The sequence below is a fragment of the Triticum urartu genome, chromosome 5, assembly GCF_003073215.2.
Source record: "Triticum urartu cultivar G1812 chromosome 5, Tu2.1, whole genome shotgun sequence".
Classification (NCBI taxonomy): domain Eukaryota; kingdom Viridiplantae; phylum Streptophyta; class Magnoliopsida; order Poales; family Poaceae; genus Triticum; species Triticum urartu.
This window is the reverse complement of record NC_053026.1, coordinates 532,789,114-532,808,525: the sequence shown is the minus strand read 5'-3', so window position 1 is coordinate 532,808,525 and position 19,412 is coordinate 532,789,114. Positions and strand designations below refer to the sequence as shown.

The window sequence follows — 19,412 nt, the reverse complement described above, 5'->3', positions numbered from 1 at the left end:
TGACACGATCATTTGAAAACTTACAGAGCGCGGTAGCTACTCCACTTCATCGGCCTATTCGCTACAGTTCGAGGGACGCACCTCCACACCACTTCTAAAGACCGTTTGGAAAGTCTGGGCTACACCAAAATGCAAGTTCTTCGCTTGGTTGATCATTCACAACAGAGTATGGACGGCAGATAGATTACAACGGAGAGGGTGGCCAAACTGCGGTTTGTGTCCCCTTTGTAGCCAAGTCCAGGAGTCTGCGGCGCATCTCCTCTTCCAATGCCGATTCTCGGTTGTAGTTTGGAATGCGGTTAAGGCGAGGACCAGACTGAGCAATATTGTCACAGCAGACTGGGCGGCTATGCAAAGTGTCAGGCATTGGTGGACTGAGATGGTTCTTACGCGCTCGTCTAACGAAAAAGGGATGGCCTCCCTCCTCATTCTTATCTCTTGGGAACTTTGGAAGGAGAGGAATGCTAGGGTCTTCCGGAACGTCTCCGCGCCTTTGATGATTCTCGTGGAAAAAATCATGGATGAGGCGGCCCTGTGGGCTTTGGCGGGTGCCAAAGGGCTTGATGTAATTTTACACCGTGAGTAGTTGATTTATCTTGGCCATTGTATGGCTGTTGTCCTCGGACCCTGTTACAACTCTCTCTTAATTAATGAAATGGCAAATCTTTTGCCTTGTTTCAAATGATATACGTTCTCCATAGAAAACTAGGCAGGCCAACATAGTACACCCACCAAAACCAAATGTTATACTGATGGAGGAAGCAGCACAAAGAGAATCCAATGTGAATTGATACAGAAAAAAAAGAGTTCACCCTCATAACTAATTAAAGTTCTAGCAGTGACACGCAACATTTGATAAAAAAAAACCTGCAAAAGAAAAATACTTATGCTGACACACTTAACTTTTAGTAAACAGCTTTTAATCCCAACTCGGTAAACTTTACCTTTTAGGTACAAACGGAGATGCAATGTTGAAGTGTAAAGTAGCGTCATGAATGGAATCCCCATTGCAACACACCTCAACATGTCACGTATTGGAAGAAGAATACAATGATGTGAAGTACAAACAACTAAGGGTTGGCAAATCAAACAATACTGTTGATATATACTGTTATCCTGGCAGAAAAGATAGGCCAAATTATGCAACAAAAGCATGCTATATTGGGTGTGCATCAATACAAACAACATGATGTATAATTGAGAAAGCAGCTCAGATAGTACGTGAGATGATGCAAACAAATCTTTCAACCTCAGACTTTCCACTGAGCAGCTCAGTGGAGCTCCTGACATATTTCCTTGTGTGTTACCAAAACAGGGAAATTTCATATGAACACCTGGCATTCCTTGACTCTCCGGACTTCTCTTATTCGAACATGAACAAGTACAACTAGATGAAACAAACATGTTCCACTCAACCTAGGCTTGAACTATGTGGTTTCTTTAACAAACTAGGATATGATAGGAAATAATTCAGAGCTGGGGGATATATATCTCTCGGAATTGATTGACCAACTGGGATGGAAGAATATTGAACACATGAGCAAGCAGGTAAATGAAGTGTGAAGATTTGATCACCCAACAAATGCAGAGTTTTGCAAGGGAAGTGGCAAAGATCAGCCATGGAATCAACGAGCTTTTTACTTACATGGAATCAAAGAAATTTTGGTTACACATGGAAAACGAGTCACTGACATTTTGACACCATCCTACCAAAGAGTAAGACATGAATAATCGCAGGTAACTGAAAGGGGGAGTGACCGAGGAAGCAAATGCGCAAGCATTGCTCAATTAATTTATTGAACTGGGTGCCAAGTGCAAGCCAGCAATAAAATCAGCATGCTACAAAATTTTGTTCATCTTAACAACTACAGAAAAGGATCTATGAATCCGAAATCTAGAAGGTACATGGTCGGTTTTATCTCTCGTTTCACATCACTTGAGAAATCAAGAAACAAATCTATCGCTAATTAACAGAACTTCCAGTGTTCAAATTCAAGGAAGTATGGCATGCCTGTAATATTATTGTTTCTTGCTGATGTTGGGCTTCACCGAGCAGGAGTTTTCGCCAACTGAGTAGGGAAGCTCTAACCAGTAGAGAACATGATCCTCTCCATGGCGTACTCGCAGGTTAGGAGGTCCAAATTTGACTGAATTTACAAAGCTGATAAACAACAGGTGCTATTTCTGAATCTGTTGCCTGGAGACCAAACACATGGCATGGGAAGCGCCTATTGCAACCGAGATGACACGAGGAGGGCTTGGATCCTCATCACCGTCAGCAAGAAAATTAACTTTAACAGGTAATGGTTGCACTTCTGGAAGATCGGGAACACCTAGCTGGCAGTCTCTTGCATTTCCCCACATGTACAGGTCACCTTTCTCTGGCCACACAAAGAAAGTAAATTCAGGTAAGCTACTCATAGTGTGAAATTTTAGTTGCTTGCATTTAGCTGACATGCAATGTGATGTGCCGAAATACTTGTACAGAAGTAGTAGAACTAGAAGAAGGCAACATAACTAAGCTAGTTAAAACAAGAATGTTCAGAGAGACATCTTATAAAACGAATAAGAGGCTCTTACAGTGGCAATATATCTGGGTTTCGTGTATCAAAATAAATGGACTAACTGAAGTTTAGCTACAACAATGGCATTTCTTCTTCATTACTCGAAATTAATTAAAGTGTGTGCTACAAAACTAGTAAGTAAATCTTAGAAATCCTTTCTTTTCATCAGCAATACATGCAATTAAATTTGTATGCAACGCCTGTTTCTTGCATAATTACAACAGCAACAAAATACTGATTATCTGCCTGACTGGTTAACTTTAAGAATTTTCTCTCTCATATCTCAATTACTCCCTCCGTTCCAAAATAGATGACCCAACTTTATACTAAAATTAGTACAAAGTTGGGTCATCTATTTTGGAACGGAGGGAGTACATGCCAGTCTTATAAACTATACACGAGTCCCCAGTATTTTCTTGGACTTACTAAATTAGTAACACTTTCACTCCCCAAATGGTTTTCAACGTAGACAGTTTTATTCTCAGTTACTCAATGTCATGTGGTGGTGGTGCATTTTTAGCATTTCCTATGAATCTTCAGCACAGACAATGTGTGCTACGATTTACTAGTAAAGAAATGGCAAATGGAAGGTAGGTGAGACTAAGAACATGTCAAGAGCTCCCTGCACAGGAACAACCACCATGAATGACTATCTTTAAGATGAAAAAGAGAAACAGCATTCACCTGATATAGCAGCAGAAGTTGATCCCCCACAGGCTATGTAGACAATTCGCTCCTCAGACAGAGCTTTAATGGCAAGTGGAACTCTATGGTTTTGAATGGTTGGATGCCCTAGTTGGCCATGTCCACCATGTCCCCATGAGAGAACTTCACCTTCATCTGAATATAGTTAACAAGGGAAGATATGTCACATACTTGTATGCTGCACCAACCAGTACATTGTTCTGTGCTTGCTATAACAGCAGCCTGAAAGTAATACAACTAAGTATATATCTCTAGGAATACAGTGGCGTTACACTGATTGCTTGCTGTAAGATCCAACAGAATTTGATTCATGATCAAATGTGGTCTTATGATTGAAGATCATTGTTGCAGTCAAAACAAGCAGTAGACGTAATTAACCTACTTGCTGAGACAAAGGCAAATGTATATTCCTTTATTACTCCTGTCTGAATGTTTTATTTTTCAGAACTTAGATTGCAAATTCTATTATTTTTCAAGTAATATGTCATCAAATTTTGATAGGAGATCACAAAAGTTGCCTTCCATTAGTTCAGAGAAAACACCTGAATTTCCAACAAGTAAAACATACCAGTCAAGGCTAAAGAATGGTATCCACCGCATGCTACTTGGATTACATGGACATTTTTCAGGCTAGGGACAATTTGTGGCCTCCAGTCACTGGAATTGCTTCCTCTGCCCAGTTCGAAGTTTGAGTTTGCTGAAGATCATAGACAAGTTGTAGAAACTCAGTAAATCCATATTAGATGAGATGCATTTCAAATTAAATTAGTACATAAGTCCCTTACGACGGAACCTGGAAAGCCAGAATGAAGAGATGTTATCTTTGCCATATACTTCCTAAATATAAGGCGTTGGGGCAGTTTAATTTAAACTGCCCCAACGTCTTATATTTAGGAATGGAGGTAGTACTAAGCAAGATCATTGAGATTAAGGAAGCTTAAGAGCATTTCAGAAAACTATCATAACCCATCTAAGTGTAACTTATGCCCAATGGATGAAATAAAAGGTCTGGGCAAGTAGTTGGAGGAAAAATGTTGTGTTGCCACAACATTTCACATTAGCGGGAACCTTGTAAACTCATAATTGCAGCTTAATATGAACTGCATGGTGTTGCATTTCACATTAGCAGCAAGTTAAGTGTACAACTTTTTCCCTAGTTTCTGAAGAAGAGCATCAGTGCAGAATAAATTAAATATATGATGTTTACTACTTCCTCCGTTCCATAATGTAGTGCCTATAGATTTTTTGAAAAGTCAAATCTCACAAACTTTGACCAAGTTTGTGAAGAAAAATATTTACATCTAGAGTATGAAACATATATCACTAGATTCATCATAAGATGTAGTTTCACATTATATATTTTTGCTATTGTAGATATAAATATTTTTCTCTACAAACTTGGTCAAAGTTTGCAAAGTTTGACTTTTCAGAAAATCTATAGGCACTACATTACGGAACGGAGGGAGTAGTTAATAAATTAATACACAGTGACATCCTCACCTCCCCAACTCCATAGCTGCCCATCCGAGGTCAGCGCAAGGGTGAAGAAGCCACCACAAGCAACCGCAGCAGCTGGAACAGGCAGCACGCTCACCTTGGAAGGAACACTGAGAGAGCCAGCTTCACCTGGACCACCCCCACTTCCAAGCCCCAACCTTCCATCACCTTCATCACGACCCCAAGTGTATAGTTCACCTGTTACAAGCCGTCAAAATGCAAGGATCAGAGTTGCGGGTGTTTTGACAATCACAAGGCCAATATTTCAACATGACAATAACAAAAGTTTTATTTATTTGTGTTCACTTTCTCATACTATTCATTTGCACAAGGCAGCAAGCGATGACAAAAAATAGTGTATTTCTGTATTGAGCTTGGATAAGAAGTTACAAACAACCTGATTCTGTGATCGCCGCAGTATGCGCTCCGCTCGTGGCAATGTGCACAATCTTCCCTTCCCAAGGGCCCTTCACTTTCCTCGGCAACAGCTCTCTATGGTAAACGTAGTGCCCCAGAGCTCCAAATCCACCATAACCCCTGCAGGCTACTAGAGTAAACTGAGTGATGCAGCAGCCAGCCACAACCATCAACCATCAACCAAAATGCAGCACATTATTCTTCTCACGGTTCATCCGGCATCTGATCGTCAGTGAAATTTTCAGAATGAGAGAGCAATGTGGGAGTGCCGTGTCCTCACCAGGTGAGGACGTCGCCGGAGGCGGTGAGGGCGGCGGAGTGGATGCCGCCGAGCGCGAGGACGCGGAGGCCGGCGAGGTTGGGGTTCGCGCGGGGCACGAAGGCGGAGGCCTCGTCGCCGAGCCCGAGGCGGCCGCCGTCGCCCTTGCCCCACACCCAGGCGGCGCCGTCCACGAGGAGCGCGGAGTGGAAGAGCCCGCAGGAGATCCCCACCTCCACGCCGCCGGCCGCCTCCGTCCCCGCGGCGGGGGGAAGCCGCCCGGGCGTGGGCGGGAGGACCGGGGACGGGACGGGGAGGAGGAGCCGCGCGACCGGCGCCGGGTAGAGGCGGCGCTCCTCCTTGCCGCCGCCCAGCTGGCCCGACGCGCCGCGGCCCCACGAGAGCAGCGACACGGGGTGGTCGCCGCCCGAGTAGAGCGTCGGCGCGGCGCCGCTCGAGGTCGCCGAGGCGGAGTAGCAGCGCCGGTGGAGAGGCAGCAGGCGGCGCAACATCGCCGGCGGCGGCGGCGGCGGGCGGCTGGGTTCGGCTGTCAACCGAGGGAAGGAAGGAAGCAACTAGTAGTAGTAGGAGCACAGAAGCTGGCCCGTTAGCAGTTTCCTGCCCGTTAAGCGCCCAGCCCAACCCAACAACTCTCCGTCCTACCGGCACGGAAGGAGGAGGAGGGGGAGAAAGGAGGCATCTTGGGGGCGGGCGATGGCGAGCAAGGCGACGGCGGCGACGTCGTGGCGGTGGCGGCTGCTGCTGCTGCTGCTGGTGGCGGTGGCGGCGCTGTGCTGGATCCCGCCGGCGATCGCGATGGCGGCGGCGGCGTCGACGGCCAAGAAGGGGGCGCGGAGGTCGCTGCTGGGGTTCGTGGAGGCGCAGGGCAACTCCTCCTACCGGTGCAGCCCCTCCGGCCCCTGCATCCCCTGCCAGTACTCCGAGAAGGTCAGCCCTGCCGCCCCTCCCCTCCCCTCTCCCTCCTTCCAGCCGGTTCTCCACGGGGATTACCCACCCTGACCATATGAAGAGAAAACAAAATGGATCTTGGGAGGATGCAACATGATTGATTATGCTGGGGCTGGATTTGGGGATTGTGTGCTCATTGATTCCGTTGGTTTAGATGTACGTAGATCCTAGCCAGGCGATCCGAGTTATTGGGTTGGGGTGTGTGCTGAGACAAGGTTGGGATCTTGGAACAGAAGAACAGTCGAGCCCTTTTTGCTCTGAAGTTATCAGAAAGGTCACAATTTAGTCCGTTGTGAGCAACGTAGGCATTTTGAGTCAGGATTTACCGTCCGAACCAGAACCTCTAGTGCCCACATCAATTTGTTAGTTTATGTTCCAGTTTGACAGTTTCGCAAACTTGTGGTGTTGTTAGTTTTTTTTAAAAAGGAAGCAAACTCTGCTGCCTACGAATTATCTGAATCCGTTATACTCTGTGTTCCAGCTATGTTTGGTTGGCATGAAGAGCCTCCAGATAATTATCATAAAGGCTGCATGAGCTAAAATATAGAAGTGTGTTTTGGAGAAGGAGGGCATTTTGTCGGGTCGGGGGGAATGCAGATCTTTTGTGCCATGTTGGGAAAATTCTAGTTTTATGTTTTAAGTTGCCAAAGCGGTTTCTCTGCCTCCCATCTTTATGTTGTGGATCAGCAAATGACCTTGAAGTCTGCTATCTTTGTGCTATACGGAGTAGAAGCCAAAGCTTCCTACTGGAATTGGAAATTGACCCTTCTATAGCTACAAGCAATGGCTCTGTTCCTATCTTCATCTTATACTAGTGTGTGTACTGTCTAGATTCTTAACATTCATAGAATTGTATTTCCATTTGAATTAGCAATTCGTTTCCATAATTGCCCAAATTTATCTGCCTCTGGTCTTTGTTTGACTAAATAACTTGAGACAGAGTACCTGGCTAGTTCATTGGTCTGAATCCTCATTACCAAACTCCTAGCCTAGTAGTTTCTGTCCACTCAATTGATTGACTCGGATTATGTACCTGAGAAGTGGTCAGACAGTTATATCGAACTTAGCTTCTCTTGGATTTGTAGCTGCTCTCATTATTGAGTTTGATTAATTGTTAGCTTGATGATTGCATAACAGTACCGTTTTCCTGGGCCATGGTTTATTCGGCATAAGGTGAGGTTTCCACTTTCCATGGTGATTGTGTGCTGCTTACTTGGAGATTTTTCTAGAAAATAGCTTCCGCAGTTACAGAGTATTCCATCACCAGCAGACTTGTTGACTATGAGCTGCTGCCCCTTTTGTATTTGCCTGACAAACTTAATGTAATCGAACACTTGATAAATGTCCAGCTTGGGTGCAAAACATTCAGTTACCGCTGTGCAAGTACTACACTATCAAATACTGAAATGACATGTGCTATCTTTGTGCTATAAAAGCCAAAAGTTCCTACTGGGATTGGAAAATGACCATTCTATAGCTAGAAACACTGAATCTGTTCCTTCCATAATCTTATAGTAGTGTGCGGATCGTCTCTAAACATTAATAGTGTATTACGTTTCTATCTATATTAGTGACTCCTTTCTGTAATTTCCCAAAATTGTCAGCCTTTTGTTGTTGTTTGACTGATGACAAGGAATTGGTCTTCCATCTCGAGACAGAGTACATGAAAGAACTATGTTCGCTCATAAATTACGCATTGTCCTTACTCTTTACTTGTCAGAATCCGCACCTCTTAACTCCTAGCATAGTAGTTCTGTCCTCACAATTGATCGACTCCTTATTTGAACATTTCTTGGTCAGACGGTTATATTGAACTTAGCTTCTCTTGGACTTGCAGATGCTGGATAATATTCAGTTGAATTAATTGTTAACTTGATGATCACATAACACTGCTGTACCATTTTTCTGGACCATGGTTATACAGCATCTGATGATCACATAGCTTGACTAGATTTTTTCTAGAAGATAGCTTTTCTGCAATCACAGAGAATTCCGTTACCAATAGCCATGTTGACTATGACCTGCTGCCCCTTTCATATTTGCTTGGCAAACTTAAGTCTGGGTGCAAAACTTCAAATTACCATTTGTGCAAACACTGCACTACCAAATACTTTTTTTTTCGCGAATACGCAAGCTGCGTATCTTTGTATTGATAGGAGAAGAGTACAAGCATGGGATTACATCGCTAACAAGGCCATGTGCGCGGTAGGCATGGTGTACAAGCAGGCATGGTGTACAAGCGAAGGAGCACAACAGATGGGGGTATGCTCAGCCCCGCGATCAGAAACTAGAGACTACGCGCCGGGGATAATGTTTTGCAGTCCGGTGGCGCCCGCCTTGGCCCATAGTCGTGCCTCGTCCTTGATGGTGTCGGAGGTGAAGGTGATCGATGGTGTCGCTCCGTCAAAGATGCAGGCATTACGTTGCTTCCAAATCCACCAAGCTGTGAGGATGATGAGGGAGGATATACCCTTGCGCATGGAAGCGGGCGCGATGTCGAGGGAGGATTGCCACCACACTTGGAATGGCGTGTCGGGGGCAGGGAGGCTTATGGGCACACGTGCCCAGCCGAGGGTCTCGTGCCAAATTTGGCGAGAGAAGGAGCAACCGGCAAGAAGGTGGTGCATGGTCTCATCGTCCTGGTCACACAATACGCAAGCGTCGTCGTGGGGCAATCCGCGGCGAGCCAGGCGCTCCGCGGTCCAGCATCGGTTTTGCATGGCCAGCCAAAGGAAGAACTTGACGCGGAGCGGGGCCCAAGGTCGCCAGGTGAGCCGCCAGAAAGGGTCTTCACAAGCGCCGAAGAATAGGGCCTTGTAGCAAGAGCTTGCCGTGTATGTAGCAGATGAGGTCCAACGCCAGCGTAGCGTGTCCGGCTCATTGGAGAGAGTAGTGTGACGCACCAAGCGCCAAAGCTGAACTTACTGCACCATGGCCGCCGGCCCAAGCGCACCGCGGATATCCTGTACCCAAGAGCGCTGGTGTAGACCCTCACGCACGCAGCGTTGCTTCCGAAGGCGCCTTGGGACGAGAGCGAGAACGAGAGGGGCAATCTCGGCCACAGAGCTGCCGGAGATCCAGTGGTCGGTCCAAAATCTGCAAGAGTCTCCCGCTCCAAGCTGCCAGGTCGTGGAGGCCCTGAAAATTGCACTCGCGTCCGCGTCGTGGGGGACGTGAAGGTGGCTCCATGGGCGAGTAGCATCGGTGCGTTGCAACCATAGCCAACGAACACGGAGAGAGATGCCCGTACGCTGTATGTCCCGGATACCGAGACCACCGAGGGAGATAGGCCGGCATACACGCTGCCAGTTGACGAGGCACTGGCCACCGTTGGCCTTATCCGATCCTGCCCATAAGAATCCACGGATGATCCGGTTCACCTTCTTGATGGCGATGCTGTTGAAGGCGATGGCCATGAGGAAGTGCGTGGGGATGGCACTGAGGACGTGGCGCACAAGGGATAGACGGTCTCCCTTGGATAGCATGGATGCCCGCCATGTGGAGAGCTTGCGCCCAAGCTTGTCGATGATCGGTTGCAAGCTCGTCGAAGAGGCCTTGCGGATAGAGAGGGGCAGCCCGAGGTAGGTGATGGGAAAGTGAGTGACGGGGCACTGCATCTCCGCGGCTATAGTGGCCATGTGGTCATCGGTGAAATGGCATGATTATTATATATTGGTTTTAAAGCTTACTAACATGCCATTTTATTTCTTTATTTTTATAGAATGATGAGAAGTACTGTTGCAGTGAAACTGGCTACCGTTTGCCTTTGAAATGTGTACAAGTACAAAATGGTACAAAAGAAGAGAACAAAACAAAGGATAGAAAGATGTTGGCCGAGACATCCACGCCAACTGGCCCAAAACATTATGTTACTTACAGGAGTTGCGTACCGTTGGAGGATGAAGAGAAACTATCTATTCTTGGTTTCGAGGTAATAATATCATTAAAACCTTTTTTTGTTCTTACTAGTATAAAGTTGCATGATGTATCAGCCTGCCATCAATTTCTAATATCATGTTGCATTTGGTTCTTACTTACAAAAATTGCATGATGTTTTCTTGTTTCCTATACCATAATCTTTGGATAAAAAGTCTTAAACTGTAAAAAATGTTGCAAAGAATCTTTTGTAACCTTCTCTTCAAAAGTGGGGAATTATCTCAGATGTAGGCAAGAGTCGATACATAGATTTTGTTTTCAGTTTGTGGCAATGGGTGTCTGGGCCATGAAATTTGTACTGATATGCAGTGCGAATCCCAATTACTTTTGAAGATTGAAACTTCCAGTTCTCCAGTTAAAACTTGAAGGCTGCTTATCTACCCTTAGGAAATTGAACCATATGTTCTGCTTGTCGAACAAGTTACATGATTGTCACTAATCGACTAGTCACAGTCACATCACATTTGTTGACAACACGATTTCTTCGGAGTTCTTGTTGATTGACGTCTTGACGTTGTCCGAGGCGAGTTTTGCGTCATTTTTGTCTGTGACTCTGAATCCCAAAGCAATGTCCTTTTCAGGTCCTCATGGCTGGAATGTTGCTTGTAAGTGGGCCGTTCGTGTATTACCGGAAACGGCAAGCAAGTCTAATGCAAGGGGTTTCAAGAATTCCGACAAACGCTCCTAGGTTTTAGCACGGACCAGTTAATGTGATTCGACAGATCGCTCATGATGATCCGTCATGCCATTTTGGGTTTGCTGATTTCCCCTGTGCCATTGTAATGTATCTATCGACACATGTACCTACAGAGGAAGCTTCTGTCAGGACTAGAACACCACAGTGGCTAGCCTTCTTACATTGTGCCTTGGGTTGAATTCTTGAACCAAATCTCTTGTATCATACTACTATGTAACAGATTGTGCCTTTTTCTTTATCACAGCACCGGAATTTCCCTGATCGGTTGAATTCTTGAAATTTTCATGCTATTAACAAATCTCTTGATTATCAGTTGAAGTCTTGAATTTTCTTCATCACACCTATTATTTTTCTTTTACCAAATCTCTTGCTGTCTACTGGCATCAACAATCTATTGGCACTAACATCCTGAGAAAAAACTCTTACCAATGGGCACAAACATATATTGGGATTTTTATTTAGAAGAACAACCATTGGCCTACTAAATGAACCGATAATCTGGCACTCGCAAGAGACAACGGCACTGCATAAGTAATCTGGCACTCATAAATGATGAGAAGTCTACGGAGCGACCTAGTGAAACAGACTTTGAAGTTGATATTCAAAGAATTCTTGCTATCCCTTTATCTTCTTCAGGCATGCAAGACTTTGTTGCTTGGAACCTGACTCGTACAACCACTTTCTCTATGCGCTCAGCATATTATGCTGAATGGGAAGTACAGTATGGCCAAAGGTTAAACATAGGTCACCAAGCAATTGATATTAAACCTCATCCAATTTGGGGACTCAATGTGCCGGCAAAGGTTAAATTTTTTCTTTCGAGAGCTATGCATAATACTATTCCTTGCCGGGTTACCCTGGCAAACCGCCATATCAAAGTGAGTGGGCAATGCCTGGTGTGTGGGATTGGAGCGGAAGACATTAAGCACCTCCTATTCAAGTGTACCCGAGGAAAGCATGTTTGGAAAGCTCTGGATATTCACTATCTAATTGAGAAAGCATGTCTTGTACATCGTCATGGACAGGCAGTTTTGGAGGAGTTGTTGTACTCCAGCACTGATTACTAATCAAGTTTGGGACAAACTCTGTCACGAGAGCTTGTTGCGGTGGCCAGTTGGTATTTATGGTGGGAAAGGAGGCAAAATTACTCGTGATATTCATGTGCAGTCCTCTGAAAAATCCACAATGGCAATCTGAGGGTTGCGCTCAAATTTTAGGTCTGTTGTGGTTCCTAATGCAAGAGAGAGAAAGGAGATTTGGACTCCACCAATGGGTGATTGCGTTAAGATAAACGTGGATACCTCATTCGATCTAGATTATTTGAGGGGAACTACTAGCGCTGTCATTCAAGATAAAAAAGGGAAGTTTATCGCTGCGAGTAATGTACAGTTGGATTTGGTTTAAGATGTTCTTTCTGTTGAAGCTTTGGCTCTCAAGAATGGATTGCTCTTAGCAAAATCAATAGGTTGTAATAGAGTTGTCCTGAGCTCAGACAACCTAAAATTAATAGAAGTTATGAAGAATGAGAGGCAACCTACGGGTATTGCTGCAGCAATCTTCCATGATTGTTTTTCTATGGGGCATGATTTTGTTAGGGTTAAATACAAGCATGCCATTAGGGAAACAAACTATGCAGCTCATGAACTTGCCCAGTTGGCAAAGTTCCAAGCCTGTAGGGTGTGGCTTGTTGATCCTCCCCCCTCTATTGTACCTCTTATGGTGAACGATGTAACATTATTTTCCAATGAATAAAGAGGTTATTTTGAGGTAAAAAAAAAGTCTACCGATTGCGGCTGCGAGGTGCCAGTGGTGACTCTCGCGTGGCTCATCACGTTGCATGCGAATATGGATGACCTTAGGCTACTCATAGTGGGGAGTATCATGCACATGATACTAATGTATCATACTAGTATACTACCTTCATAGTGCATAATATCATAGAGTAGTATCATTGATTGTTTTAATTATTAACATGCATGACACAAAGTAGCATATCATTTATTATGATCCGGTATCTATCTATGTTACTCCAACCCTTTTTTTAAAATTCTCTGCCACATCAACATGTTTGCTATTTCCGAGTGCATGATACCGGCTAAGTTACCACCAATATGGCCTTAGCTAGCTGTAAACATTATATATAGACTATTCCTTTGGTTCGGCATTCCACATGACCCAATTGTCATTCCTGTAAACATTATTACCGATCAATAAATCCTAACTATAGTTGCCAAAAAAACTTGTAAAAATATCATGCACAAGTCACATGCTAGCACGTGCCATCAATACAATTTTTCTTGCTTGTCCATGTGTGTGTCAATATATGACGTGGGCTTTCAAGTCAAGCCCACTTTTTTTTGGAAAGAAGGATTACCCCCGCTTCTGCATCTCATGATGCACACAACCATTTTATTAAATATAATGCAAGATCGCAAACCAAGTCTCAAACAATCCTCAAACAAAAGCTTAAAGAAAGTTGCCATAACCGACGAAAATAGGGTAAGATGACTATACACCTATTCTATTGTTGGACCGCCATCCAAACTGATTGTAAGTCAAGCCCACTTGAACCAAAGATAATATTAGCACAAGTCCATCCAAACCGCATGGACTGCACAAGTCACGTACTAGTTTGTTCCATCAATACATTTTTTCTTGCTTGTGCATGCAAATAACATTGCTTTAATTATATTTATTATTTGCTCGCCACACACACATATATGTGCCTGATAAAATGTGACAAAATCCCATCAAACAAAGGAATGGAGGGATTTGGAACTTACCGGCGAAGGCAGCAGCTCCCCATGCCTACGCCTGGTAGGCCTACAAGGCAGCCCCCTGCTGGGCCTGTAGCTGGTGGTTGCGGTTCTCCTGCTCGGCCATCCGCACCTCCAAACGGCATACCTTATCCTTCAGCTTGAGGCAGAGGAACCCGGGAGGAATGTTGAACGCCTGCATGATGAGGACGTATATGGTTTGGTAGGCCATCATGAGCCAAAAGCGCTCCTCACTCATCATCTTCATCTGCAAGAGCGAAGAGGGTGTGACATCCCTCTCGGTGTTCTACTCCTCTAGCCACCGACATCTTTCCTTGAGCATGAAGCAGAGGAAGGCGAGTGGCACGCTCATGAGCTGAGCGAGGAGCACGTGTAACAAGGGCAGAGGCAGAGCTATGTACATTGTGTGTGTGTGTGTGTGTGTGTGTGGGGGGGGGGGGGGGGGGGGGGGGGCTGCTCCTTGGATCAATTTATGAAGGAAATTTGTTGAGGAGTGCTTAGATTAATTTTTTAGCATTTGGAACCCCAAACGCCGTGGAGGTGCAGAGGAGCCTTGGGTGTGAGGTGTGCATGGGCTGGGACGAGAATTTTTGGTTTATATTCTAAAACTAATAGAATATATAAAGTTTGTGACAAAATAACTTACAGAAAAAGAAAAACTTTTGAACTGAATTTACTGTGCCGAGATCTTTTAACAAAAATGTTAAGCATGAACTATATATGTCATCTTTAAGCGTCCAACACATAGATCGTTCACGATCACAGATAAATTAACGCAAAACATTTAGCTTGCGATTAACATGCATGACCTAGTTCCCAAGGAAAACACACATGTATTACTTGTTTCTATAATGCCAATGATCACAAGAAGAAGTATTCCTTCAAATACTACCATATATTGTTCCAACACATGTGGTTTAGATTCTGGAGCCACTGGAATTTAGTTCACCATGTACATGATGACCAACGCCGAATATCTTGAACAACCAACGATCCTAGCAAAGCACAAACACTTTTCGCCACACTCCCAACTAGCATGCTACCAAACAAAACCACTAAACAACCATTATCTATATGGTAGCACCTGACTATAGAATCGCCCTAATAAGATGGAGCATAAAACAATCTTGGAACACCACAAGTCTCGAAAGGAAAACGAGAGTAATGTTCACCGATAAGCCTTGCTACAAACGGCACATGATAACTCGTGAGTGGATCTGGCAATGCAGGCAGGGGGGCAATGGCAGGAATGACTCCTCCACATGGTTGTCTTCAAGATATGCCCTTGCCATAATCCATGTCTCTTCGAGTAGGAGTAGAGAATGTCAATGACGATGGCAGAGTAGGGGGGGGGGGGGGGGGGGGGGTGAGGGCTAAATATATATACATCGGCCAAAACTACTTCCAATACTTACAAACTACAGGCGGTTTGAAAAATGCAATCGCCTCCAATTTTTACTACACGCGGTTTCAAATTTGTAACCGTCCGGACAACAGCAAAAATCGGCTTTGCTGAATATTACAAACGGCTTTGTAACTTGGGGACATAATCGCCTTCGTGGCCTGCTGCTAATGCCCTTTTTCTACTAGTGAGAGAGAACTCATGATTCAAATCAGACGACTACAGGGATTCATGCTCTAATGGATAATTATGTCACGTTTCATGTCTTAATGCTATTGTGAAAATGGGTGGGGCGAGGGAGGCCTCCTGTTGGTTTTCTAAAACTTAATGTTGATTCTTCCTTTTATCACGACCTGCTTAGGGGATGGATGGTGCATTCCTGAGGGATGATAAGGCTAAACTCATTGATGGTGAAAATTTGAGAATTGATTGATGTGCGGATGGTAGAAATTTTGCAAAAGGCGCGTTGCAAACATCTCGTTATTAACTATGATAATCCGGAGGTTATTGAGACCATGAAGAATGGAGGACATTTTGCGGTAGCGGCAATGGTTATTTTTTATGATTGCTATTATATTTCTTGTGAATATCCTCTCGCTAGCTTTAACATTGTAATAGGAAAGCAAATAAGGTTGCTCATGAGCTTGCTAGGTTATCTAGAGTTTCTCCAACTAAGGATTGGTTCAAGGAGCCTCTGAGTGAAATTGTACCGCTCCTCATAAACAATGTAACTGTTATTTGAATGAATAAAGTCTTGTGTTCTTTTAAAGAAAAGGAAAGTTAATCATATGTTCTGCTTGTCAAACAAGTTACATGATTGTTACTAATCACGTCACATTTGCTGATAACATGATTTCTTCTCAGTTTTCATTGATTGGCGTCTTGACTGTTATCGAGGGCGAGTTCTACTTGCTTCAATTTTTCAGCGACTCTGCATCCCAAAGATAGGTCCTTTGCATTTCCTCATGGCTGGAATGTTGCTGGTAAGTGAGCCGTTCATGTATGACCAGAAAAGGCAAGCAAGTTTAATGCATGGGGTTTTAGGAATCCTGACGAACCCTCCTAGGATTTAGTGCGGACTAGTTATTAGGCGTCGTTCGGTTACTAGGGGATCAATCCCCTAGAGGAACAGATCCACACGTGGATTGGGTTGACCCCCTCCTATCACCAAATCCCTGTCACTAGATTCCCCCTGTTGAGCTAAACCAAATGAGCCTTTGGGCCTCGTCGGGGAACGATTCCACGTCCGGCTTAATACACATGGATCGGGATGAAAACCTGTCTAATACGTACATGTGGATCAAACTCAAACCAAACAAGGCCTTACCGGAATTCGACTGGTCGCTCGTGATGATTCGTCATGCCATTTTCGGTTTTGGTCTTTCCCCCTGTTGCATTGCAATGTAGTATCTCTACAATCTATTGACGGAGGAAGTTTCTGACAGGAGTACGTGGCTGAACTTGTTACATTGGGCCTTGGGTTGAAATTCTTGAACCAAATCTCTTGTATCATACTACTATGCAACAAATTGTGCCTTTTCTCTATCAAACCAGCAGGATTTCCTTGTCCGAGAAAGAACGGGTTGGGACTCCTCCTCATTGCGAAAGTCAGGTTCTCATTGGCCGGTACTGGGTAGAGAATGTATGTACCTTAGCCTTTAGATTCCATTTTGTTCGGATCATCACAGCAGTAAAAGCTCTTCAAGTCCCATGTAAAATGGTTTTCAGCTGAAACTTATGTTAGAGTTGTGTCGAATATTATTGTACAAGTTAGGTTACAGTTGGACTTGGAGTCGTACGGTGTGTGGACAGAATATGGAGTCGTGTCCAAGTAGGACACTTGTATCCTAGGCCTCTCATATATAGCGGGGATAGACACACGATGTAACATATGCCAACATAATAGCATGGGCACGCGGGGGAGCAGGCGGCGTGTGCCGGCGCCCGGGCGGCCGGGGTGCGGTATTGTGACGGTGTTACGGGGAGGAGCGCCTGTAGTCAGGCCCCGGGGATGTAGCCATGATGATGAACCTCGTTAACAAATCTCGGTGTCGTGCTCGTGTGATTGCTTGGTCCTCGGTAGATCAACGGAGCGCCTCGGATTTATTCTAACAAGTGGTATCAGAGTAAGGTTTGATTTGAGGTTGCGGTTTGTTGATCTAGAGGTTGCAAATTTCGTGTTGATCGTGTGGAAGCAATTGAAGATGGGATCGTATGTACGGCCATGAAAGCCGTCCAGAAGCGATCGAGTCGGACTGCGTGACACATGATTACGAATTATTGGCAAGGTAAAAGTGATGGGGAGCACGCGGCGCTCGACGAGATGCATCCAGCTAGCAGCAGATAGACCTAGCGGACGGCAGTGGCGAGAAGATCTATTCAATCGATCGGGGAAGGTGTAGTATGTGTCGTGCACGGAAGCATCCACTGCCACATTCAGATCGATTAGTTTGATCGATGGCGAGGCGGCAGCGTGCAGATGGCTAGGGCAGGCGGCCCACTCTGTGGCGCAAGGCCCAGCGGTGCCAGGCAGGCCCAAGGCCGTGGTTTCCACGTTCCAGGAGCTGGTCTCCAGCGCGACGTGCACGTGAGCGGTGGGCGCGCGGGCAAGGCAGGTGACGCAGTTGGAGCCTGGAGCGCTAGCGAGGCGCAGGCCTAGGTGAGCTACTGTGCGTCAGATATGCATGCGTGGCATGGCTGATGCTAGAAGTGCAAAGGCGTAAGAGATTTGTTTGAGAAAAGGGCGTCACATGTGGTGTGCTTGCCATCGGGTGCTTGAGAGAAAAAAGAAAAAAGGAAATTTGGGTCAGCTTGTGCCATGTTTGGGCACGGGAGGCTGCCACTGATATGTCGTTTTTGGGGTTTTCTCTGTGTTACATGATGGCAGCGGTCAATGCACTGCAGGAAATAAGGACGTGGAGTCGCATATCCATGAGAGATCAATGTCAATTGCGGAATGCCAAGTTGATCAAGATGGAGCACATGCGACGAGGATGGCGGCGTGCATATATGGCTCGGAGGAGTCTGGAGCTCGCCGTGGCAGGGATCATGCATGCACATGGCATCAAGGCAATGCACAGATGTGTGAGGCGGACACAACGCGGGGTGGAGCATGATTGCAGTCGGATATTTTCGGTTGGGTCGGACTGGACTGTCTGACAGATCGACGGAGATGTCGGTCAAAGCAGAAGACGGTGGTGATTTCAGCGACGACGACATAGGAGCGTGATGCTGATGGTGGCCGACTTCTGGGGCGTGGAAACACGTGGTGCAAGCCTGAGGGCTTGTGCGGCTTCGACAGACTATGGCGCAGGGTTAATTCAAGACGGTGCACACAAGAGAGCTTGAAGTCGACAGGGCGCGAGGGTAGCATGGCCAGCTACATGGAGTCATGTTGAAGGTGGAGCTGGAGTCTGATGGACGACTTCACTCTGTGCTGATGGAGGGGCTACGGCGTAAGTTAACAGAGAGTCGAAGCCTATTTCAGCGGGATAGCGAGAGACATGTGGTTTCAGACTGGGTACCAGTGGTCTGATGGAGACGTGATACTCGGCATCGGCCGGTGATGATCGGTGGTTCTCTGCAGTAGGGGTCTGAGTGGTGTGGGTTCGCGACCTTGGGAGACTCGACCAGGACAACAGAGGCTCGACGCGGTGATAGCGGCGAGGCGTGCGGTAAGCACGGGACACAGCGACAGGCCAAGGCACTAATGGTGAGACATGTGGTCAGACAAAGTGTGCAGGGAGTGCTGAAGCAGTGTTGACGAGTACCAGATTCGAGTTGGTGACTGGGTCTATCGGTGCCGGTTGATGGACAAGAGTTGACCATGAAGAATCTGAGAAAGTGGCGGGAAGTCTGGAATTGTCAAAACAAAGAGAGTACATGGCCGTATATTCTGTGGTGTTCAGTGCACATGGCAAAGTGCGGATGACAAGACAGAAGGAGGCGGAGTGCTATAGCTGTGGGACATGCCAGAGACTATCCGGGAAAAGGGTGAGACAACTGTGAATTCGACTCAGGGTAACACAGGGCGACGGTGAAATTCCTTCAAGTTTCAGATAGACGGTCAAGAAAGAGCGGTGGCATTGAGTTCAGGTAACTCTTATATGTGGCATCCAATATGCGAGTCGTTCATTTTCACGCAGACAGTGATCGGTGTGTGATAGTGTTGAATGGATCTCGGAAGTTG

The 19,412-nt window shown here is 45.6% G+C and overlaps 2 protein-coding genes across 2 annotated transcripts; one reads left to right on the top strand and one right to left on the bottom strand.

Annotated features, from left to right (window-relative positions):
* Positions 1–1,754: 1,754 nt before the first annotated feature.
* On the bottom strand, positions 1,755–6,043 carry LOC125510432 (RCC1 domain-containing protein RUG3, mitochondrial-like). The gene is made up of 6 exons (XM_048675606.1): positions 5,464–6,043; positions 5,164–5,303; positions 4,770–4,964; positions 3,838–3,966; positions 3,249–3,404; positions 1,755–2,381 (listed from the first exon to the last, which is right to left on the bottom strand). The coding sequence occupies exons 1-6, from the start codon at positions 5,952–5,954 to the stop codon at positions 2,179–2,181; spliced, it is 1,314 nt and encodes a 437-aa protein (XP_048531563.1). The 5' UTR covers positions 5,955–6,043; the 3' UTR covers positions 1,755–2,178.
* Positions 6,044–6,073: 30 nt separating this feature from the next.
* On the top strand, positions 6,074–11,305 carry LOC125510433. Its single transcript, XM_048675608.1, has 3 exons — positions 6,074–6,390; positions 10,133–10,342; positions 10,929–11,305. The coding sequence occupies exons 1-3, from the start codon at positions 6,157–6,159 to the stop codon at positions 11,040–11,042; spliced, it is 558 nt and encodes a 185-aa protein (XP_048531565.1). The 5' UTR covers positions 6,074–6,156; the 3' UTR covers positions 11,043–11,305.
* Positions 11,306–19,412: the final 8,107 nt, after the last annotated feature.